This window comes from Bos mutus, chromosome 12 (genome assembly GCF_027580195.1).
Source record: "Bos mutus isolate GX-2022 chromosome 12, NWIPB_WYAK_1.1, whole genome shotgun sequence".
In the NCBI taxonomy this organism is placed as follows: domain Eukaryota; kingdom Metazoa; phylum Chordata; class Mammalia; order Artiodactyla; family Bovidae; genus Bos; species Bos mutus.
The window spans coordinates 11921055-11947166 of NC_091628.1; the positions used below are offsets into that span (position 1 = coordinate 11921055).

The 26112-nt window shown below is 38.9% G+C and overlaps 1 protein-coding gene across 1 annotated transcript in view; it reads right to left on the minus strand.

Annotated features, from left to right (window-relative positions):
- VWA8 (von Willebrand factor A domain containing 8) overlaps window positions 1-26112 on the minus strand; it is a 384198-nt gene that overhangs the window by 282820 nt on the left and 75266 nt on the right. Inside the window, exons 11-13 of the mRNA XM_070380245.1 lie at window positions 24920-25054; window positions 24755-24832; window positions 1814-1974 (exon numbers count right to left, since the gene is read on the minus strand). Coding sequence (XP_070236346.1) covers window positions 1814-1974; window positions 24755-24832; window positions 24920-25054 — 374 coding nt within the window. The remainder of the gene's footprint in view (window positions 1-1813; window positions 1975-24754; window positions 24833-24919; window positions 25055-26112) is intronic.

Consider the following 26112-nt stretch of genomic DNA (forward strand, 5'->3'; position numbering starts at 1 on the left):
AGGAGGGAAATGAAAAGCAACAGCTGAATGAGTGATTCAGCATAACCACAAGGTAGATATTAATGAACGAGGCAATTGGCACATACTCCCTTGAATCTAAGGTAATACTTTAAGACATAGTATTATCAAAATAGTTCTATCTTTGCAATTACAGGATTTAGAATATCTAAAATCTTTACAAGGAAATAACTAGTGATATTCCAGATACCAACTATGATGGAACCTAGCCGTCCACGGCACAAATAGCATTGTCTTCCAGATGCTGCAGAGCTTACAGAGTGCTGTTCTAGATTCTACAGCAGCCACTAAGGTTTCCTGATGTCCACTGTGCAGCTGTCCCGCAGACTTCTGCCCAGTGAACACTGAGGAGAGGGGAGACTGCACACTGCAGAGCTCAGCAGCATGGGCAGTAGAGCCACCCAGGTGTGGATGCGAGCCCCAGCCCCGGACCTTATCCGCTGAATGCCTGGGGAGGGGAGAACTGACCCACCTGCCTAAAATTTTATCTTGTATAAAACTAGGGCAGTAACACCAACCTCACAGTATTGCTGTGAAAATTACATAGCTAATGTAAGGCAGGTGCTGAACATAGCTGTTCTCAATCTTAGCTGCACATTAGAATCTACTGGGAGCAGGTTAAAAATACCAATGTTCAGGACTCACCCTGGATCAATTACATCAGAATTTGAGGAGGTGGAGACCAGGCATCAGTCATTTCTAAGCCTCACTCCCATAAGGAGATTCCACCGCTGAGACTCTGAGAAACCCTGGCTTAGCACAAGGCCTCGCACAGATTAAGAACTCAATGGTAGCTGCTGCTGCTGTTACTACTACTTGGCCACATGGGCAAGAAAGAGCTAATAAAAGGAGGCAGCAGGCACTATTTCATTTGTGTTTGCATTTGTCTGTTTAGAAGAGGGAAAAACTGTAAATACATGGAATGTTTATGATAAATCACTGGAAGGTTGTGGTTATGACTTTTAAACGTTCTCAAGCTGAATCAGGATTAACAGTGTTTTTAGAATCTTTAATTGTACTTGGTACCTGCATCTCATCAAGGACAAAAAAACTGACTACTCAGTTCAGGAACTGGATTATTCCACTTATTTGAAATTTCCCAACAAGTTAAAATTTAGAGTTAAAAGTTCAAAACAAGTGATAGAATCAAGATGTAACAAACAAACAAACAAAAATAGTATCATTAATCTCCCAAAGTGACACAAGATGGGACTATTTTCCGTGAAAGTTACACATGAAGTCTTAACATAAAAGAGAAGTTAACTATGAATGGGTGGATATTTGCCCTACCTAAGCTGAAATAAGAAACACGGTTGACACAAATGTTGAAGTCTGTAAACACAAAGTGAACTTCAACCTATATAAAATATAATCAAAGAGCCATTATACATTTTACATAAGGAACTATATTTTCTCTCTCAAAAACAAATTCCAAGAATGTATCAACCAATAACGTAGGTCTAGGACTGAAAAAGGAGTTTGTAAACAGTGAAGCTTTGACTCTGACATACTATAGAAACTTCAATTGTGACTTATTGCATAGATCAATCAACATATATATAAAGTCTCAAAACTACTACTGAAAAATTTGCCTTTTTCCGCTCCTACACAGAGAATTTTGCTATGGCGCTGGCTTTTCCCAAAATGTTCATTACTCGAAGTTCTACTCTACTGTGTTTACAACAATAAACACATCTGCTGTTATACTTGGATATAGAATTAGAAATTCCTTGAGAATTATATAATCCAGTTTAAATTAGAAGATTGAGAAAGCTTTCTGTGACTCATAACTGACCTCTGTAACACAGCAAGCGTCCCGGCATTGACTCTGTGAATGCCATCCAGGAGAACCAGCTTTCCTTCCAGAGCAGCGTTTACAAGGGGCGAGGACCGCCAGGCAGTGTCTCCATTGGGAAGCGTGTACCTCTGCTGTAGCAGATCACGTGCTGTCATATCCTGAAACCGGTCCCAACACCCACCAGAGAAAATACAGAATTAATTTTTAAGACATGGACAATAGCTTATTTAGCCTTAGAGTTACCTCTATCTGAACGTAATATTCCATACAACAACTGGGAAGTCATCTTCTCCAATCCATCAAAGAGAAAGATATTCAGAATCTTTTCTTGGTTATCTGAACTTTTTTCCTATTACTCACCCACATAATATAGTGAGGGCTTTTTTTCCTCTTTTTTATTTAGAATTTTCTTCTTCTTCTGAAATGTTTACTTGGTACCTACGCAGATGATGGCAGTTAACTTCTAGAGAACTTCAATGGAATTTTACTCAATCAGCTTTACTTGTGAAAGGGCCAAAATGTATGACTTCCTTTTTAAGAATTAGAGGCCACAGAAACTCATTAGGAGGAGATGCTTTATTAATAATGTGCGTTTTTTGGCAGTTGAGTTTTCCTGAAAAGCCGTGCTAGGAATCACCTCAGCGACTCACATTTAAAGAGACTTGAAAATGGAGGAAACTGAGAAGAGTCACCAGATGAGGAACAGGACCTGACAGGCAATAGCACAGAGCTTACAAGAAAACACGGTGCTAGTGTTTCAGCAACAACAGTGCGGGCATAAGATATCCACCTACTATAAAATGATTGGGGTGTGACAATATGAACATCTTCTCCTCACATGTGTTAACACTGAAGGTAACAGTTTCTTTTCTGTTATGGAGTGTGCACAGTCGTGTCTGACTCTTTGTGACCCCATGGATTGTAGCCCTCCAGGCTCCTCTGTCCAAGGGATTCTCCAGGCAAGAATACTGAAGTGGCCATTCCCTTCTCCAGGGGATCTTTCCAACTCAGGGACTGAATCCAGGTCTCCTGCATTGCTGGCTGATTCTTTACCATCTGAGCCACCACGGGAGCCCTTTCTGTTATTGGCTTCAGATAAATTCTGTGTCACTTACATCAAACAAAGCTAAACATTTACAGTCAATCTTAGCCAAAAATTTAAAAGCTTCTGTAAATTCTTTGATACCCAACTCTAGTTTCAAGATAACAGAAAATGAATGAATTTGTTTATATTCATGACAGCAAAAAATCTGTATTGAAATCAAGATTGAAATGCCTCGACCATCAATTTCCTCATTATCAAAAAAGTACTGACTTAGTATACATTAGCTTATAATGAATCAACAACACTTGAGAAACAATAATATTCAAGCTGATAAAATAAAAATTCACATTTTTTAGGCAAGAAAAGAAAATTTTAAACATAAACGTTCTCTTCCTATTTGGCTCTCCTCCCTCTCCTCTAGTGTGCATTTTTGCAACCACTTTATGCATTAACCAGACTTCCCTCATGGCAGAAAGGCCTATTCAATCATAAAGATCAATTTTCCTTCTTCTGGGACCATCCACGTAACTTCTCAGAAGACAGCATTCCTTTCTAAATCCTGAAAGGGGTTCCAATGACCCACTACTCACCTTGTATGTACAGACATCTCTGGTGTCTTTAGGTACAACTTTAGGTACAAAGCCAAGATATAATTTTCCTTAAAGACAGTGATTGGTGCAAAACAGACTAAGGAGATACTGGGCTACACCTAATAGAAGTTCTTGGCTTAATTAATGTAATGACCGCATTCATGTTACTAGCTATATTTCTTACACTCTATAAGATTATTGCTTCTTGCATGGCCAACTGTGTGACTAAGCCTCAGATAAAAATTAATGACATTAGGTGCCTTGATATGATCAGTCAAATATATAGTTCTATAAAACCAATGACTGTAATAGTGTGATTCTAGATATGGGAAGAAGCAGCAAAAGAGAACCATTTCCTTTCCAAAGAGTCAGACACGATTGAGAGACTAAGTACAGCACAACATATAAAATGTATAACAAAAGAATATAAATTAAAAGGTGGGATACCTTCTTCACGTTACCTCCTCTCTGAATACTTCTGTGTGCATGCATGCTCAGTCACTTCAGTCTGTCTGACTCTTGTGACCCCGTGGACTGTGGCCCACCAGGCTCCTCTGTCCATGGGACTCTCCAGGCAAGAATACTGGAGTGTGTTGCCATGCCCTCCTCCAGGGGCTGTTCACCACCCAGGGACCAAACCTGCTTCTCTTAACATCCCCTGCTCTGGCAGGCAGGTTCTTCACCACTAGAGCCACCTGGGAAGCCCCAGAGAAGGCCGCTTATTGCCTACAGAAATGCCTAAAGGAAGTTAAAGAAATGGTTGGGGATTAACTGTGAAAAATCCCAGCTTCATACTGAAAACCGAGGGTATGCTGACCCAACTCCTGAGTCTCTTGCGTGGGCCCAGGAAGAGGAGATGAGGAATGTGACTGTGGCATTAGAGGTTCAGACTCCAGTGGAACTGAGGTGAGCAATTGGTAACATTTTTTATTTTTTTTTAATTTTGACAGAGAAAATTCCTTACTCTCACACCAACCACATCCTTAATCACTGTTTTGTGAAAGATACAAAACAGCACAACTTCATTTTGTAGTCATGAATGATTCATATTTTGTTAATTCATACAATGTCTACAATACGTGCCTCATTCAAACAAGTAAACATTTACTAATAAAGATCATGAGAAAGACAACCAATACGTAGGGCTCCTTTTTTCCAACTTAGCAGCTGTCAGCCTTTTACTGACTGAAGTAACCTGAAATTAATGGCTTGCTGCTACACAACACGGAGAAGGCAATGGCACCCCAGTCCAGTACTCTGGCCTGGAAAATCCCATGGACGGAGGAGCCTGGTGGGCTGCAGTCCATGGGGTCGCTAAGAGTCGGACACGACTGAGTGACTTCACTTTCACTTTTCACTTTCATGCGTTGGAGAAGGAAATGGCAACCCACTCCAGTGTTCTTGCCTGGAGAATCCCGGGGACGGGGGAGCCTGGTGGGCTGCTGTCTCTGGGGTCGCACAGAGTCAGACACGACTGAGGCGACTGAGCAGCAGCAGCAGCTACACAACAAGCAGTAACAGATCAACAAGAGTTCAAAGTTACTACTGCCAGCCACAACAACAGACCAGAACAGTCTCCCTCCCTTCACTCTTCCGAGGAGCAGAGAACAGAAAACACCTGGCATTTCCGAACACAGCAGCTCAGTCCAGGTTTACCCCTAAGGTCTCCGCAAACTATTATGAGAAAAGGAGCCATTCTTCATTTCTACTGTACCTGTGTACTGAAATTAAAAAAAACCCTAAGGGGGGAAAGTATTCTCTTTAATAAAAGTAGTTGGTTTTCATAATTAAGATCCTGGAGAAAAAGAGAGAGGATTGAGAGAAAAGACAGAATTCCAGCTTTTTCTTAAAAAGATAATTGCCCCCACTTCCCTTAATATTAGTTATAATAAGAAATTATTTTCAATTGTGAGTTATTTTCCACTGTATGACAGTACAAGCACACCAAAGTAAAACCGAATTTTCACAGAACTGAACCTAATCAAGTTTAATAAACAGAATTTTTTCACAACAGTCTGAAATGGGTCAGTAACATGATCTCAATATTAAGTTAATTTTTAAAACAGAGTAACAGCTTTTTCAAGTGTTTCTGTCTACAGCATTTGGATTTAGTACCATGAAGCTGTTTTAATATCTTTATTTATTTTAAAACATATGGCAACATGGAATTGTTAGAAAATATGTCATTTTCTTATTCTTCTTGCTTACACACATATCCATAAAGCTTACATATTCTGCTTGCATACATATCCATAAAGCAAGTGCAAAAACAAAATTTTAAAAAGAAATATGCTTACTCCATATGAGCATTTTGAAAGCACGCTAATAAAAACAAAGAACAATGAATGTCCCAATTTTTGCATATATTTTTCTTATTCTTGAAACCTTTGAACTTAAGAGAATAAAAATAGCACTAATGATATCATAAGAGGCCAAACCATTTCCTCTTTCTGTGTTTCCTTAAAAATTTAAAAATAACAGGACATGAAAACTAGTTCCTTTAGAACACTATTGTCTAACCTTAAACACCTCACCCCTTCATTCAGATCCCTGGAAAACATCTATATATGTCTTAAGATTCTGTGTCATTATGAATTTTGCTCCTGTGACTTGCAATAGAGAAACTCTACTAAAAATAAAAATGTCCTATTACAATGAGAAGCATAGCTGCACAAAATGTACCAGAATGTAGACTTGAACCCTAAAGCAATTATAAATGCTTTTAGGACCTCTGAATGCTATGCATTAATTTTTCTGAGATTCCCTTGAGAAATCTGGATATAGGCAGGTAGTTTGATAAATAACTTCAAAAAGTGGTTGTGTGATCAGTGACTAGAATAAGACTAGAATTTGTTTTCCAAGGTACAATATCATTCAGAAAAACAAATGAATATAGTAAATTTTTAGTGAGTAAAGAAATTTCAGCCACCTCTCTAAATATGAATGTTTTATAAGAAAGTAAAATTTTATATTATAAAGCATATATAATTTTTCTGGCAGAAAATGTCAATGATTATGGCAAAATTATGATATTGAAATATATACAAACTATGACCTCAACTAGATCAAAAAATACACCTTTCTACCATATTTATGAACCCCAAAGAGTTTCAGAAGCAAGCAGGCTTCCAAACATATGTATAATACATTATAAAATTTAAAATAAGTTGTTAAAGAAACCTAAACAAGAGAAGGTGAAACCAAGAAAGGTAAAGATGACCCACAAAACATATAAGAAGAATCTAAAATGTGAATCTAATTTCTAACACACAAAAACACTGACATTAAAAAAAGTTATATATTAATAAGCTTTAATTCTACAGCAGTGACACCAAAAAAGCAGCAGAACTACAGTTCTTGATGATGAGACTAACAGAAATTTGTTTCATGGTCTATCATATAAAGAATAGTGTGAAAACCACTGAGGTACCATTTCACGCCAGTCAGAATGGCTGCAATCCATAAGTCTACAAGCAATAAATGCTGGAGAGGGTGTGGAGAAAAGGGAACCCTCTTACACTGTTGGTGGGAATGCAAACTAGTACAGCCACTATGGAGAACAGTGTGGAGATTCCTTAAAAAACTGGAAATAGAACTGCCTTATGACCCAGCCATCCCACTGCTGGGCATACACACTGAGGAAACCAGAAAGGAAAGAGACACGTGTACCCCAGTGTTCATCGCAGCACTGTTTATAATAGCCAGGACATGGAAGCAACCTAGATGCCCATCAGCAGATGAATGGATAAGAAAGCTGTGGTACATATACACAATGGAGTATTACTCAGCCATTAACAAGAATACATTTGAATCAGTTCTAATGAGGTGGATGAAACTGGAGCCTGTTATACAGAGTGAAGTAAGCCAGAAAGAAAAACACCAATACAGTATACTAACGCATATATATGAAATTTAGAAAGATGGTAACAATAACCCTGTATACGAGACAGCAAAAGAGACACTGATGTATAGAACAGTCTTTTGGACTCTGTGGGAGAGGGAGAGGGTGGGATGATTTGGGAGAATGGCATTGAAATACATATAATATCATATATGGAATGAGTCGCCAGTCCAGGTTCGATGCACGATACCGGATGCTTGGGGCTGGTGCACTGGGACGACCCAGAGGGATGGTATGGGGAGGGAGGAGGGAGGAGGGTTCAGGATGGGGAACACAGGTATACCTGTGGCGGATTCATTTCGATATTTGGCAAAACCAATACAATATTGTAAAGTTTAAAAATAAAATAAAAAAAAATAAAGAATAGTGTGTTAAGGAGTTAAAAATAGAAGTAACAATAATTACAGCAGCTAATACTTATGGAGGGTTTTACTAGGCAAGAAGTAATTCACATAAATTAACTCATGTCCTCCTTATAATCTTAAAGGATAGGTAAAATTATTGCCTTCATTTTACCCAATCAAGGACACACAATTAATAAGCCAAGGAGCCAGGTTGTCCCCAAGAATATTATTACGACAGATACAGCAACAAATTAAAGTAAAAGAAATTCCATAGAGAGAGCCAGTCTGGATTAATCAACCCATGTACATGGTGTAGTGCTAATAAGGAAGGCACCACCGCACACCATTCAGGCTACCCTCCACAAATGCTGCCTCAACCAACCTCTTTGGCAAGAATTAGTAACTACCGATGTTACTGCTCCATGAAATGACCCCTAAAGCAGCCAGTCTCTATTGTTGTTTAAAGATATCTTTAAACGTGTATATAAAAGATTGAGATGAAACTGCTTTAGCTATAGTTAAGAGGTGAATATTATTCTTTATTTTCTTATTCCTGAATTAAAAACATAAGCCATTGGCATCTAATTTTTTTTGACTGGGGGAAGTAAGTAGTATTAGTTATTATTTTTTTTATAAGAAATTTGCTGGAATTTTGTAGTCTTTCTAGGTCTACTTCAAATAAGTTTTGCTTATCTGAAAAAACTTACCTTACTAGAAAATATCCTGCCAGTAGTATAAATACTAAGAAAATCTGGGATTTAAGGAAATAAAGGAATACAGCAAAACTAACTGATGTAAATCATGAACTTTGCAATAAGGGATTAATTATGTCCATAACAATTAGGGTCAGAATACTGCATAAATACTGCATACACACATAATATTAATAATTTTTAGGTCCCAAAGTAGAAATGAAGCCATTATTTACAGTCTAAGCATACTCAGTGAACAAAATGCAAGGCATGCTGCCAACATTCCTGTGTCATTTATGCTTCATCTCAAACAAAAAGGCCTCTTGTTTTACATATATTGTAAAATTATTTATAAACTCTTTCATGCTTCTCCCTCAGGTTCTTTTAAAGGAACTATTTTTAACCAGTCACCAGTATAATAAATGCTTCCTTTATGGATATAACGATGGCATCACAAGACTGCCATGATTGTTTTCAGTTACTCTATTGATGGAAGAAGCTGATTTTGAATCATTTATAGCTCTTTACTGTAACTAGTGGGATCGACTGCAAGATGATCCACTCTAGTTAAAGATTTATACTATGAACGCAGAACAAAATTCATCTGCTAGGGGCTAACTAGAAGTCAAATCCAGTATCTCACAAGTGACCCACCAAAGGGACATCTTAATAAAGTCACACAATAAAATATACAATCAAGGTCAGAGTAGGTGCAAAAAATGTAATATGGATTTTGTGAGTTTACGCAATCAAATCCTTTCTACTAGCCTTGCTATGGCACAGAGGCTAGAAAAGTAAAAACATCACTTCTTAGATGAGTTCGGTACATGACCCAGGTTCTACCAAGCATTCTCCCATACACGAAACTGGGAATTGAAAAAACTCCTGGTGAGAGTGAAGTGCCAGCCAGCACAAGGAAAGCCCCTCTTCTAGAACGGTTATGGCCCAGTTCTCCCAGCTCTGTCATTCCTAACTGGGTGAAATCTACACACTGCACCCTCTCTCTCCCAGACATTCTGCAAGCTACCTAACACTCTGTAATAAATTGCTCTCAGTTTTAGGCAGCCAGAATGGATCCTGTTGTCCATAAACAACCCAAGTATAATAATTTTTTAAAAGTAAACCAACTTAATGAAAGCTTGTTCAGAAATGTTCACAGACAACTAAGTATATAAGGACTTTCTGGTGGTCCAGTGGTTAACAATCCGCCTGCCAAGGCAAGGGACGTGGGTGTGTTCCAGGAAGACTCCATATGCCTCAGAAACTAAGTCCGTGTGCCGACTACCGAGCCCGTGTGCCGACTACCGAGCCTGCGCTCTACACCCGTGCTCCACAGCAAGGGAAGCCACTGCAATGAGAAGCCCGTGCACCACGGTGAGGAGTAGCCCCCACTCGCCACAACTGGAGAAAACCTGCGTGCAGCAAGCCACAAACAAATAAATAAAAACGCTAAAAACCAGATATATGAAAGAGGGTAAAGGACAGTTCCAAAAAGGAAGGCAAAACGCAGAGATATTAAGGAGCAAAATCCCAAGACACACAAACTAAAGAACCACATGTTATCCAAGTGGTACTGCAAACTTTGCTGCGTTTTATCACAAATGTTTGACAGGTGGGACAGTAGCAATCTATTCAAGTTTAAATAATATTGGCCTTATAATAGTAATAAATAAAGTATAAAATCAAAGATGTGGTAAGTGCTAATAACCTGTTCAGTATTCAGGAAAGACCCATGGAGCAGTTAATTGCATTTGGCCTCACTCAACAGCACTCGGATTCCTTCTAGTCAGCCAACCTAGAAAGCACACAACAGACAGGATGGGAAGGTATGAGGAAAGCTGTGTTTATCCCAATTCTGTGACTTATGATAAATGGGGGGAGTGAGTAAAACATCTTCAGAGTTAAACGAGATAATGTCTGGCACCTAGTGGGTATTTAATAAATAACAGCTGAATCTGAATCAGTCAAAGGAACAAAATCCTAATACTTTAAAATTTAAATCTAATAATAAATCTAGGCTAACAGTTCAGGACACTAATAAAAGTATAATAATAGCACTAAATCATACAATCACACTGTGTGGATCACAACAAACTGTGGAAAATTCTTAAAGTAATGGGAATACCAGACCACCTTATCTGCCTCCTGAGGAATCTGTATGCTGGTCAAGAAGCAACAGTTAGAACTGAATATGGAACAACAGACTGGTTCCAAATCAGGAAAGGAGTATGTCAAGGCTGTATATTGTCACCCTGCTTATTTAACTTATACACACAGTACATCATGAGAAACGCTGGGCTGGAGGAAGCACAAGCAGGAATCAAGATTGCCGGGAGAAATATCAACAACCTCAGATATGCAGATGACACCACCCTTATGGCAGAAAGCAAAGAAGAACTAAAGAGCCTCTTCATCAAAGTAAAACAAGAGAGTGAAAAAGTTGGCTTAAAACTCAACATTCAGAAAACAAAGATCATGGCATCCAGTCCCATCACTTCATGGCAAATAGATGGGGAAATGATGGAAACAGTGAGAGATTTTATTTGGGGGCTCCAAAATCACTACAGATGGTGACTGCAGCCATGAAATTAAAAGATGCTTGCTCCTTCAAAGAAAAGTTAGACCCACCTAGACAGCATATTAAAAGGCACAGACATTACTTTGCCAACAAAGGTCCATCTAGTCGAAGCTATGCCTTTTCCAGTAGTCATGAATGGATACGAGAGTTGGACTATAAAGAAAGCTGAGTACCAAAGAATTGATGCTTTTGAACTGTGGTGTTGGAGAAGACTGAGAGTCCCTTTGACTGCAAGGAGATCAAACCAGTCAATCCAAAAGGAAATCAGTCCTGAATATTCTTTGGAAGGACTAATGCTGAAGCTGAAGCTCCAATACTTTGGCCACCTGATGTAAAGAACTGACTCACTGGAAAAGACCCTGATGCTGGGAAAGATTGAAGGTGGGAGAAGGGGATGGCAGAGGATGAGATGGTTGGATGGCATCACTGACTCAATGGACATGAGTTTGAGTAAGCTCCAGGAGTTGGTGATGGACAGGGAGGTCTGGCGTGCTTCAGTCCATGGGGTCACAAAGAGTCGGACACAACTGAGTGACTGAACTGACTGAACTGAATGACTGAAATATGGGCTTCCCAGGCGGTGTTAGTGGTAAAGAACTCACCGGCCAATGCAGGAGACATAAGAGACGTGGGTTCAATCCCTTGATGGGGAAGATCCCCTGGAGGAGGGCATGGCAACCCACTCTAGTATTCTTGCGTGGAGAATCCCATGGACAGAGGAACCTGGTGGGCTACAGTCCACAGGGTCACAAAGAGTTGGACACAACTGAAGCGACTTAGCATGCACACATGATTGACATATGTACATTACCATGTGTAACATAGGTAGCTAATGAAAAGTTGCCGTATAGTGCATGGAGCTCAGCCTGGTGCTATGTGACAACCTGAGGGGTGGAATGGGATGGGAGATGGAGGGTTCAGGAGGGCCAGGACATGTATATACCTGTGGCTGATTCATGTTGATGTACGGCAGAAATCAACAGAATATTGTAAAGCAATTATTCTTCAATTAAAAATAAATAAATACAAAAATACTGTATGACAAAAGAAATTCTAATCTTAGAATTTAAAGAAAAAGTAAATATGGAAACAAATAAGAAATTGGTAAAGAAAACTTTGACAAAGGTTTGAGCTGCCCCTTTAAAAACAATGTAAATTTTTCAAAATTTACTTATGCAGTCCTTCCTACATTGATTGCCTAGTACACATAAGCCACAGGTCAAGGTGTTGACGAGACAGTAATGAAAAAGACAAACATGGATCTTACATTCGAAGGGGAAAGAACAAAACAGACAAAGGAAAAGGAACGGAGGCTGAGAAAAAAGGAGAGAGGGAGGGAGGAGATGCCAAAAAAAAAAAACCAAAAAATGTATGTATATGTATCTCACATACTGGTCAGTAGTACACAGAAAATGTTGGGTAATGTGATAAGCAAATAGCTCCATGGGTCACAAATGCTTTCAGTAAGTATACTCAAGTTTCTATTTGAATGATAAAAGGCCAAGTGAAGATCAAGGGAAGAGTTCTCCAGGGTGAGGCAACGTCCTGTGCAAAAGTTCTGAAGCAGAAAGAAGCTAAACGGCGTTAAGGGACTGACAGTAGTCAGCGAGGCCAATATAAACACAACCAGCAGAGGGTCCAGCCTGGAGAGAGGTGGCTGGAGATGCAGGCATGGGTCACATCAGGTAGGGCAGTGTCTTTCAATCCTGCCTCCCTGTTAGAAGCACTGAGTAACTTTTGTAAAAATGCATACATCTGAGTCCCACATCAAACCAATTACTTCATATTCTCTAAAGGTGGGGGCTGGACACGGAAAAGTTTTTGAAGTTTCTTGGGTGGTTCCAATAGGCAGCTAAGGTTGAAAAGCATTGGTGGACGGGTCATAAACTAAGACTGCTGCTGCTGTTGCTAAGTCGCTTCAGTCATGTCCAACTCTGTGTGACCCCATAGATGGCAGTCCACCAGGCTCCCCCACCCCTGGGATTCTCCAGGCAAGAACACTGGAATGGGTTGCCATTTCCTTCTCCAATGCATGAAAGCAAAAAGTGAAAGTGAAGTCACTCAGTCATGTCTGACTCTTTGCGACCCCATGAATTGCAGCACACCAGGCCTCCCTGTCCATCAACAACTCCCGGAGTTCACTCAGATTCACGTCCATCGAGTCAGTGATGCCATCCAGCCATCTCATCCTCTGTCTTCCCCTTCTCCTCTTGCCCCAAATCCCTCCCAGCATCAGAGTCCTTTCCAGTGAGTCAACTCTTCGCATGAGGTGGCCAAAGTACTGGAGTTTCAGCTTCAGCATCATTCCTTCCAAAGAAATCCCAGGGCTGATCTCCTTCAGAATGGACTGGTTGGATCTCCCTGCAGTCCAAGGGACTCTCAAGAGTCTTCTCCAACACCACAGTAGCCACATGCAAAAGAATGAAACTGAACCCTATTTATACGAGGCATAAAAATTACTTCAAAATGGATTAAAGACTTGAATGTTTAAGACTTGAAACCATAAAACTCCTAGATGAAAATATAGGTGGTATGCTCCTTGACGTTGGTCTTGGTGATAATTTTTGGATTTGACACCAAAAGCAACAGCAATAAAAGCCAAAATAAACAAGTGGGACAACATCAGACTAAAAAGAAAAAGTTTCCGCACAGCAAAGAAACCATGAAGGCAATGAAAAGGCAAACTACTGAATGGAAAAAGATATTTGCAAATCATATAACTGATAAAGGTTAATATCTAAATAAAGAACTCATATAACTCAAGAGCATAAAAAAAAAGCTGATTAAAAGATGGGCAGAGGAATTGATCCCATGTTTTTCCAGAGAAGACATAGAAATAGACAACAGATACATGAAAAGGTGTCATCATTACTCATCATCAAGGAAATACAAATCAAAACCCCAGTGAGATATCATCTCATACCTATAAGAATGGCCATTATCAAAAACAAAACAAACAACAAGAAGAGATGACAAATGCTGGTGAGGAGGTGGAGAGAAGGGAACCACTGTGCACTGTTGGTGGGAATGAAGATTTTTGCAGCCTCTATGGAAAACAGTATGCAGGTTCATCAAAAAATAAAAACAGAGCTACCATACGATCTAGCAATCCCACTTCTGGCTATATATCCAAAGAAAATAAAAACAGAATATTGAGATATCTGCACTCCTATGTTCATTACAGCATTATTCACAATAGCCTAGAGTGTTCATTGACAAAACACTGATAAGAAATTATGGTTCACACATACATACAAGTATTATTCAGCCATAAAAAAGACGGAATTTTTCCCATCTGCAACAACATGGATAGACCTTGAGGGTGTTACCCTACGTGAAGTAAGTCAGAAAGACAAAGCCAAACACTTTATGGTACCATTTACAAGTGAATCCCACGTTGATGTTTGGTAGAAACCAATACAATACTCTAAAGCAATTATCCTTAAATTAAAAATAAATAAATAAATAAAAGTCACACTCATAGAAATGAAAATGGTTGTCAGGGACTGAGCTGCTGCTGCTGCTGCTGCTGCTAAGTCGCTGTCTAAGTCACAGACACATGTGCAACACCATAAGACGGCAGCCCACTAGGCTCCCCTGTCCCTGGGATTCTCCAGGCAAGAGCACTGGAGTGGGTTGCCATTTCCTTCTCCAACACATGAAAGTGAAAATGAAAGTGATGTCGCTCAATCGTGCCTGACTCTTAGCAACTCCATGGACTGTAGTCTACCAGGCTCCTCCGTCCATGGGATTTTGCAGGCAAGAGTACTGGAGTGGGTTGCCATCGCCTTCTCCGCAGGGACTGAGAGGTGAGGAAAATAAGAATGAATGAGTGAATGAGCGAAAGTTGCTCAGTTGTGTTTGACTCTTTGTGACTGAATAGACTGTAGCCTGCCAGGCTCCTCTGGCCTTGGAATTCTCCAGGCAAGAATATTGGAGTGGTTTACCGTTTGCTTACTCCTGGGGATCTTCCTGACCCAGGGATTGAACCTGGGTCTTCTGCATTGTAGGCGGATTCTTTACCATCTGAGCCACCAGGAAAGCCAAGGGAAATAAGAAGAGGTTGGTAAAAGGGTACAGACTTTAAGGTATAAGATGAATTAGGATCTCAGGATATAATATAAAACATGGTGACTATAGTTGATAATTCTGTATTGTATAAGTGAAATCTGCTTTGACTGTAGAATATTAATGTGTGTGTGAGAGAGGAATAAGTATCAATTAACATTCAAACAACATAATTGATGGGTTCTTAAAAACTCTATAAAGTAAAATTTCATATGCCAAATGCATTTTCCAGCAAATTCTAAACACGAGTCCAGGGAGGGTGGGTTAGAGCTACTGATGATGTCCATAGCTAGAGTGGATCTTGTAAAAAGCAAATGATGTTAGACTGGCAATTGGGTGTGGGGTGCGTGGTAGATGAGGACAAAGCTAAAAAGTGTTTCATGGCTAAAATACTAAATAACTCTTTTGACTGGTTTAATGTGTCCTTTTTGGAACCATCTTCACAAAACTAAAACTGATGTCTCTGAATTGCTCCCCCACGGGAGATACTGCAAACACCTGTCACTATGTAGGACTTAGGGAAGACTTAAAAGATTCAGGGAGCATCACTCAGGATAAATGTGGAGTCTCCTGCTTGAAGCAGCACAGAAGAAGGTTTGCTAAGATTAAAGAAGCAGGCTGTGGAAGGCATCAGGGCAGCCCTGTCCACCTTCCTCACTACATGAGGGTATGGTGTGCACTGCTCCTCACCAGCACAGAGGCAGCAGCCAGCAGCTACCTAAATCTGGGGGAGCTCCAGGGAACCACAGGAAATGAACACAAAGCATCCCAGGAGCTGGGCTGGCCGAGGCCCATCTTCAGGTCGTTAATCTCTCAACAGTAGTCAACAGACTATAAGATCAGGATTTTCCCAGCTTTTATCAGCTCAGATCCCAAGCTGCCTCAGCTCAGCACCCAGCGGCACTAGTTGAACTCTGTCTGTTAAAACCGCCTTTCTCTTTGCTGTCTCTCTTGTTCTGCCAAATGGTTTTAGTTGAAACACCTCAGAAAGCTGTTGCTTCTATAACTTTGGTTTGCAAACCAGCAATAAAATTCAATATATTTAGAAAGTGGTTGGATCCTGAATAACTGGAGTTTTTTCAATAAGGGGGAAACAGAAAAACAAAGCACTTAGGAATCATAAAAGGCAACTAGATGATAAAGCTGAGAAGTATGTATTTACTTTTTGTTTCCAAAAATAAAAATATGTTTATAAAACATATGCTTTCAAATTGGGGTGCTGGAGAAGACTCTTGAGAGTTTCTTGGACAACAAGGAAATCAAACCAGTCAATCCTAAAGGAAATCAACCCTGAATATTCAATCAAAGGACTGATGATGAAACTGAAGGTCCAATATTTTGGCCACCTGACATGAAAAGCTGACTCACTGGAAAAGACCCTGATGCTGGGAAAGATTGAGGGCGGAGGAGAAGGGAGTGGCAGAGGATGAGATGGTTAGATATCATCACTGACTTATTGGACATGAGTTTGAGCAAACTCCGGGAGGTAGTGAAGGACAGGGAACACCTGTGTGCTGCAGTCCACGGGGTCTCAGATAGTCGGACGTGACCTAGCAACTGAACAACAACAAAGGTACTTACAGAAATTTGTAATTGTCAAAATCAAATCAAAATCCTTCTTTCTTTTCTTTCTTGACATGTTTCCCATAAGAATATAAACATATAACTTCATTATTAATTCTGCTGAAGAAAAGTCGCTCAGTTGTGTCTGACTTTTTGTGACCCATGGACTTCTCCAGGCCAGAATACTGGAGTGGGTAGCCTTTCCCTCCTCCAGGGGATCTTCCCAACCCAGGGATCAAACCCAGGTATCCCTCATTTTGGGCAGATTCTTTACCAGCTGAGCCACAAGGGAAGCCCATTAATCCTACTAACTTTTAGCAAAGCCTTACTCTTACTAACTGCCGCTGCTGCGTCGCTTCAGTCGTGTCCGACTCTGTGCGACCCCATAGACGGTAGCCCACCAGGCTCCCTCATCCCTGGGATTCTCCAGGCAAGAACACTGGAGTGGGTTGCCATGGCCTTCTCCATTCTTACTAACTAACCTTTAGCAAATCCTTACTCTAAACTCTTATTCCTTACTCTGTGAAATAGCTCCAAACTTAAGGACAGTGTTGATGAAGTCCCAGTACTGCTGGTAAGAACAAACTGTTATGCTTGACCGTCTCTATCAGTTAGGACATTTGTTCTAAATGCACTTTACAGTAATCTTAATTAGGGATCTTAGGGCAATCTTTAATGTTGATTGGGGGTCTTAGGGCAATCTTTAATCCTGAGGACCCTTAAAAGATTGCCCTAAGACTCCTAATCAAGATTAAAGATTGCCCTAAGACCCCTAATCAAGATTACTGTAAAGTAGACTTAGAACAAATGTCCTAACTGATAGAGACAGTCAAGCATAACAGTTTGTTCTTACCAACAGTACTGGGACTTCATCACACTGTGTCCTTAAGTTTGGAGCTATTCCACAGAGAATCCTCAAATTTGAAATTCTTTCCCTCTCAAGTTTATGGATCCTATGTTTTGGGATCACCAAGGATGGTAAATGAAATACCTTTCAGGCTGAAATTCCTTATTTGGTAGGATTCTCTGGTTACTTTTGTTTTCTTCCTTCGGCTAATGGATTTGGTTTTACTGTAATGTTTATTTTTATACACATGGCCAAAGGCCTCTTAGAGTGTTTTTATAAATCTAATAAATACCTCACGATAACTAAATTTGTTAAGACAACACAAAAGATGTTGTTCGTTACTTAAAATGTACACTGTTTCAATTAAATAAGGAGTTCAGTACATACTTTTAAAATTATAAAAGATTTGAATATCATGTTTGGATACTTTTGTTTAAAAAAATGAATGTAAAACTTCCGGCCTTTTAAATGGCAAATGTATGCAAATACAGTAAGATGAAACTTTATTAACATATATTGCACAGTTAAACTTTAAAATAATACACTTTGTATTTTTAGAGTGTATAAGTTTAAAAGGTTATCAAGTTAAGCAAACAGCTTGACTTTTCAATATATAACTTTGTAGTTATGTGCTATCAGATAAACAATCCAATTAGTTCCAGCTGCAAACTTAATATAAATTACTATAAGTGCCATTACACTCCGTTTTTTAGATGATTTCTCCATCAGAGTGAGAGTCTAAGATATGTTTTACAAAGTTTCAATTATAAAAATAATACACTCTTGAGATGGGCTTCTATTAGTTGAAAACAACCACTGATTTTTGGTAACTCCTCCATTCTATGGTTTTTAAAAAGCCAGAAAGTAGAAAAACAGACCCGTACTGAAAGACAAACTGATTCACGAGGACACCACCATTCTACAGCAAACCCACCTAACATGAAGGAAAGCATTCCAAATAAAAACAGGTGGTACTCTTAGGGCCGCAACCCAGCGCCCTCCTATCTCAGAGTAAGCCTCACTGTCTGCTACTTTTGTTTTTAAAGATGTACAATCTGGTAGTCAAGAAAATGACTTGAAAATTAATAAGCTAGTTCCCGTTGTATAAGCTTTGCTTGAGGTATAAACTCTGGCACTTAACCTTTCTCATCCTTAATTTTGAAAGTCAGGAAATTCCACTTTACTGGCCTATTTTAGAGTAATTATAAATTTTAGTAAATGAAACGCTTCAAAGAGGTTGCAAAAAGAGATTATTACATTGTCACAAAACGTTATTCTTTAAAAACATAGAAAACATGTGGAAAATTGTAATTCTAGAATGGAAATGGATTTGTCTCAAAATCGCCTCCTGCCTTAAGGTGTAAGAATTAATTAGCTCTCAGAAATCAGAAGCTGATCTAAGTAATTCTATTGCTATTCTGCATTAGAGAACACTATACATGGAGAAGCTCTTAACTGTTTTTTGTGGGGAGAATGACAACAATGTTTGAATAATCACCTCTATCCCTCACATATGTAAAAACAAAAGTCATTCTACTTAAAAATATTTTTAAATTTCCCAAGTTCCTAAAGGAAATCAACCCTGAATATTCATTGGAATGACTGATACTGAAGCTGAAGCGTCAATGCTTTGGCCACCTAATGTGAAGAGCTGAACTGGAAAAGACCCTGATGCTGGGAAAGACTGACAGCAGAAGGAGAAGGGCATGACAGAGGATGGATGGTTGGATGGCATCACCAACTAAATGAACACGAGTTTGAGCAAACTCCAGGAGATGGTGGAGGACAGGGAAGCCTGGCGTGCTGCAGTCCATAGAGTCGTAAACAGTCAGACACAACTAAGCAACTGAACAAGAACAAGCCTCTAAGACGGTGCATTAGTCGCTTCAGTCGTGTCCGACTCTGTGATCCCATAGACGGCAGCCCACCAGGCTCCCCCGTCCCTGGGATTCTCCAGGCAAGAACACTGGAGTGGGTTGCCATTTCCTTCTCCAATGCATGAAAGTGAAAAGTGAAAGTGAAGTCACTCAGTCGTGTCTGACTCTTCATGACCCTATGGACTGCAGCCCACCAGGGTCCTCTATCCATGGGATTTTCCAGGCAAGAGTACTGGAGTGGGTTGCCATTGCCTTCTCCGAAGATGGTGCATATTCAACTGCATATCTTCATGCCAAGCACTATGCTACGGTCTAACCCACTGGGTTCTCCATCCTGTTAGATCCACTCTATTTTATAAACATCCCCATTTTATAAACAACACTTTGTAATTTTTGCTTTATAGCCTTGAAAAAACCCATAAGTAATATACTATACCTGTACACATAATTTCAAATAAAAATTCAGGGTAATGCCTACATTTTAGTACAGGGGAAATAACCTGTTAAAAAGTAATACATACTTCAACAAATACATGGGCACTACTACACCAAAGAATATCATGAAGTTGGATGCTTGCAGTACATACTGAATCACTATGAATATGAAAACTATATGGACTGAAAGAGGTACTACATTTGTAACTCAAATACCACCCATGGCAATGTTCTCAGTGGTGTGATCTTCCATTACGGTCACTGTAATGGGCAGAATAATGCCCCCCAAAGATATCTGTGTCCTAATTCCCAGAACCTGTGAGTATGTAACCTTACATGGCAAAAGGAACTATGCAGACAAGATTCACTTAATGACCTTGAGATGGGGAGATTATTATGGGTTACCCCTGTGGGCCCAACTTTATAATCTGACTCCATAAAGTGGGAGGATGTTTCCCAGCTGTGGTCAGAGAGAGAGAGATGGTGGCATGAAAGAGAAAGATCCAGTGCTATCCTGCTGCTTCTAAAATATGAACGGTTACGTGCAAGAACTGGAGAGAGGTCAGCCTAGAAGCTGAAAGAGACATGAGTGAATTCCTCCTTAACCTGGGGATAGGGAAAATCCTTATGACTCAAAATCTAGATGCAATAAAATAACAATAAATTTAATTACAAAACATTTAAAATGTACAAGGCAAAGCTAACTTATCCATAAATGAAATCAAAGTATAACTCACAGACTGAGAGAGAAATATATGCAGATAGACCACAGATAAAAAGCAGATATGCCTAATATTAGACACAAAAATAAGGGGAAAAAGATCAAAAACCTAGTAGAAAAATGGGCAAAAGAAATGAACGGATAATTTGCTAAGGAGAGATATAATAATGGCTCTTAAAAATAGGAAAGATTTTCAATTTTTCTCCTAATATAAAAAAATGCAAATTAAAACTACTCATTAGATAGCATTTCTAACTATCAAATTGGCAAAATTTGAAGAGCTTGGCAGCCCTCTCTGTTGGCATTGTTGGTAGGAACACAAAATGGCATATCCTTACAGAGGAAAATTTGGCAATATCTAACAAAACCACCAGCTTCCCAGGTGGTACGAGTGGTAAAGAACCCGCTTGCCAGCACAGGAGACATAAGAGACATGGGTTTGACAGCCGGGCTGGGAAGATCCCCTGGAGGAGGGTGTGGCAACCCACCCCAGTATTCTCGCCTGGATAACGCCATGGACAGTGGAGCCTGGCGGGCCACAGTCCACAGGGTCGTAAAGAGTCGGACACGACTGATGCAATTTAACAAGCACACACACCACAAAACCACACATGTATTTACCTATTGACCTAACAACTTCACTTCTAGGAATTAATCCTGAAGATACACTTCCAACAATATGAAACTACATATGCACAAGGTTATTCATTGCAGCTTAGTTTGTAATTACAAAATACTGGAAACAGCCCAATTGTCCAGATACAGGAGACAGGGTGAGTAAACTCGGGTATTACCACATGATGGAATAACACACAGCTATGAAAAAATGAGGGAGAGCTCTATGAAAAGACAACTACCCTTAGTTTATAATTTCTATTTGAAAATTCAGAGGATGTAGAATTTGTATGATGATATACATTTTTATAATAAATTTTATAATAAAATAAATTTGAAGAATTGAGTTCAAGTAAATTCTTAGCCTTATGAAGGTTATTCTTGAGGGAAAAAGAAAAAATACTCAGGAGACAGAAAGAATGACAGATTGTAGCAAAGTAAATATAGAAAACAAAATGATCTACAGAATCATACAGAAAGCCAGCTCCAAGGTTGAGTATCAACCACTTAAATTAATACAGAGTCTTGGAATCTTCATGAAAAAAGTGCAAATGCCAGACAAAGACAAGAGGCAAGGAAATAAATCCAAGACACAGGGCAGTAAAAACAGATGAGAGAGAATAAAAGTTAAGATATGTCTACTCCGTATTTGGATAAACAGGAAAGAGAGATTGTAAATTAGACTGAAGATGAAGAAAAGGATTTGGTTTGAGTTTAGAATAAAAAGAAAAACTTGAGGGTCAAAAATGATCCTAAGACTTCAATATGTTTTAGACAGTGATTTTAGACAGTTCACTATAAGTCTCCTAAACTTATTTGACCTTAATTTTTGATTGGAGTTGACTTGGCTTTTAATCCAACTAATACTTAAAAAGAAAAATAAGAGATTACAGATCTGGTGCTATTTACATTGGTGTGAAAAGACATCTGGAAGCATGCCCTTATCTGGTTGTGAAAGAAAAGAATAATAACCTGTATTTCTTCAATACTATGAAATCACTGGCTTCAACACTAAAAAAAGAATAACCAGTTAAAAGAATCTGACCTAACACTTGAGCCAAATGATTTAAGATTTTTATAGCCTATTATAAAACTTATTTTATGTACTGCCACAAATCTGTGTTAAAGCTCTGTTTTTCTTTTTCTTCATATGAAATCCAGTTCTAAAAATAGTCAAGTCTAAAAATAAGGCAAAACCTACAGATTAAGCGTAGCTTTATACATGTACAATTAACAGGGAAATCTCTATATCTTCTAGGAAAATGGATGCTGAGTTACTTATTCCCACTAAATTCTCTATGTTGGGCCAAACTTCTGAAAATTTTGCATTAATATGGGCTACATTATTATAAAACCAAAATCTAACCTTGAATTCTATTAAATTAATTCCTCTGTTCCAAATAAATCAATGAACACTACTAATAAATATGAAACTGTAAGCAGAGTCATATTTAATCTCAAGAGCTTGTTTTCTATCATGAGACCAACTGATTAACAGTTTACAAAACTTGCCAATGTCAATATAGGGCCTGATATACACTCTGATTCAGTTCATGGAAAGGAGCCATATGGAGAGACAGACATACAAAATCACCTACAGAACATGTTGTCAATATTATATTTCTTCATATCTTTCTAAACCAATTTTTTCTCCCAGTCATTGCTCTAAAGATTAATGAGCAGAAGAGCAAAGTTGGAAAAGGGATTTTCAGAATATATGATGTTTCTTTATCTCGGCACCAGTTTTCCCAATCCTTGCAGGCCATCTACAATGTAGACAGTGTACATGCTGAGGCTGGGCAAAATATTTTTATGGGAATCTTATGTGCCTTTTGAATATCATCACCCCCCTTATTTTTCAGATAGAAGATTAGGCTCAGAGGTTAAAGCGTCTGCCTGCAGTGCAGGAGACCTGGGTTCGATCCCTGGGTTGGGAAGACCCCCTGGAGAAGGAAATGGCAACCCACTCCAGTACTGTTACCTGGCGAATTCCATGGATGGAGGAGCCTGGTGGGCTATAGTCCACGGGGTCGCAAAGCGTCGGACACGACTGAGCGACTTCACTCACTCACTCACTCACTCAAGATATGACTAAATGACCTTATCTCATGGCAGGAACTAGAAAAGACTGACTTCATATCTCAGAGGAGTATCAGGTAATAGAATGGTCTGCCATCAACGTTAATAGTATAATTTTCTTACCTTTCTTCATCAATCAACAAATTCAACAGGAAAGTTAAAAAAAATTAAAAGAAATCTTTCGTGAACTTACTGGCACTCTCCAAAAATACATAAGAAAACCTGTTCTCGGCCTCTTAAACTAATTCTTTCTCGCATAAGGGTAACTTTCTCAATGGCAAGATTCTTTAGATAGTTTTTCAGTAGTTGAGAGATCTATATTGACAAATACACATGTACTCCCTTGTTTGGTTCTTCTTTTAACAGAGAGTAGGATGGGGTTACTGTGACCTTCACAGTTCAAGCACACGCTCATAGGGTAATCTGTCACTACACTGTACAAATCACCATAAACTGACTATAGAAATCTGATACAGAATCGGTACTGTCCGGAATAAACAGATGAGGCAAAAATTCTTTCCAGCTTTCATTAGAATGGGAGTTTTTACTTTAACGTAAGAAAAAGAATAATGTGTACAATTTTAGCAATAATACTACTAATAAATGGGGGTGAGGTCAAAGAGAAAAGAAATATTATCTTCACAAAAGGTCTTCTCTGTATGATGTCAAAGCAATGGCAGCTGGGAAGGTAAATTATGCTTGTATTTATCCTAGACTTATAAATAGAATATAAAATGTTTATAATAAAATTTAACTTGTTTTATAAATATATTGATGATTTAGGCTTTTTTCCTCCCCATCATTTGGTAGAAAAGTATTTTCATTTGAAACTAGGTTGGTGAAAAGTGAAAGTGTTATTTACTCAGTTGTGTCCAACTCTTAGCAGCCCCATGGACTGTAGCCTGCCGGATTCCTCTGTCCATGGAATTTTCCAGACAAGAATACTGGAGTGGGTTGCCATTCCCTTCTCCAGGGGATCTTGCCAACGCAGGAATCACACTCAGGTCTCCTGCACTGCAGGCAGATTATGATAAAATGCCATTCTCAGATCACTTCTAATGAACTTTCATATTGAGCTAACCATCAAGAGGAGTGATTTTCTAAGAAGGCAAGGTATTCATCTCATCTTCCATGAATTAAGCAAAAAAAAAAAAAAAAAGTACTCCCCCTCACCATACAGACAGACATATAAACCAGTGGAGTAGAATAGGGAGTCCAGAAATTTACGGCACACATACGGTCACTTGATTTTTTTACAAGAATGACAAGACTATCCTATAGGGGAAAAGACAGTCTTTTCAACAAATCATGCTGGGAAAACTGTATATCCAAGTTACTGTTAACTATACTGAGTGTACACATGCATGTAAAAACAGACCGTGGTATTTCGGGGACATCAGATATCCTAGAATACACTTTCAAAAATTCCAAATAATTATAATTGCATTCCAGTTTGATAGCTGTTTCAGTTATTTATCAACTTCAAAACTAACAGGTCCAACTTAAATAAGGATATCCATAAATTCTACTGATGGTCCGAAAGCATACGTTTATAGTCCAAGTACTAAAAATGAACAGCATACCTGATACAGCATGATAGGTTCTATATTGTATCCCAAGGTGTCTGCAAAGTTCTTAGCGATGACTGTTTTTCCACAACCCTACAAATGGACACAATCATTTAAGGGATAAGTCAAAACAACCCAAAGTCAGGAAACAGAAGTTTGCAGTACGGCTGCCAGTCTTACTTTTCCTCCAATTAAGCATATGTCCTTAACCATGTGAGACTGCATCATTTCAGCAAGTAGTTGTTTATGGCTCCAGGTTTGTATAAAATGGTCCGATGTACAAGGCTGACTTAATGGCCTAGTCCCAGCTGGTACCTACAATTAAAAAGAGGTAAATGTAATATGCATATTTTTCTAAAAATATTAGTAAATGAAAGCATACAACTGCCATTTAAAATTTCAAATAATTTCCTGCTCAATTCAATTATATAGTGTTTTAGATATTTCAGGAGAGTAGCAATTTTCTCAAGCACAGATCTGATGATCATTTTCATCAAACTTCCAAGTCAATAATCCCTCTAAAATTAAAGCCCATGCTGTCAGACATTTTCATGAGAATCAAGTAATTTTCATGCTATTTATAACTCATAATAACAATGCACTGCTTGAGAATGAAGGTTTTTGCTCAAATTTCAGTTATAAGGACAGAATTTAAAATCAGCCAACTGGGATTCTCCAAAATCACCAAAGATCTGATTTCCAAACTATCCACAAATCTTTTCCCATTTTTATTTTTAGTTTACCACTCACAGGCAGCTATTCTTAAAACCTCCTCCCGTCCTTCACACCTACTTCGTTTTATTTCCTATCTCCTCCTTATTAAAGTGTTAGTACACTGCAGGCACTCAGCAGATTCCAAAACAGAGCCCAGCTCATGGTAGACATATTCAATATTTTGTTTGATGACTGAATAAATACAATTACATGAATAAGTATTGGGTTGGCCAAAAAGTTTGCTCAGGTTTTTCTGTACCATCTTATGGAAAAACCTGGACAAACTTTTGGCCAACCTAATATTATTACTATTACATTAAAACAAACAAAAAAGTCTATCATGAAAATTCGCTCTGTCCTAACATAAGAAGGCAAGCGTTTACTCTTTCCTACATTCACTTACAATTTCATTAAGTCAGTATTTTTCAAGCTGTGTATTCTAGTGTCAGCTTCCTATCACCTCTTGGGATTCGCAGGACCCTCAAAGAAAGGGTTAGAAAAAAGCAGGCAGAGAAAGCAGATGGAGCTCTGTGACCAAATACCATTCCCTCCTCTAAAAACTGTTCACCTACAATAGCTCCCCTTTCAACCGCTTCCTATAGCTGACAGATATTTTATTTGAAAAGGGTAATCCTTAGTTCTGGGATTCCCTGTACCTA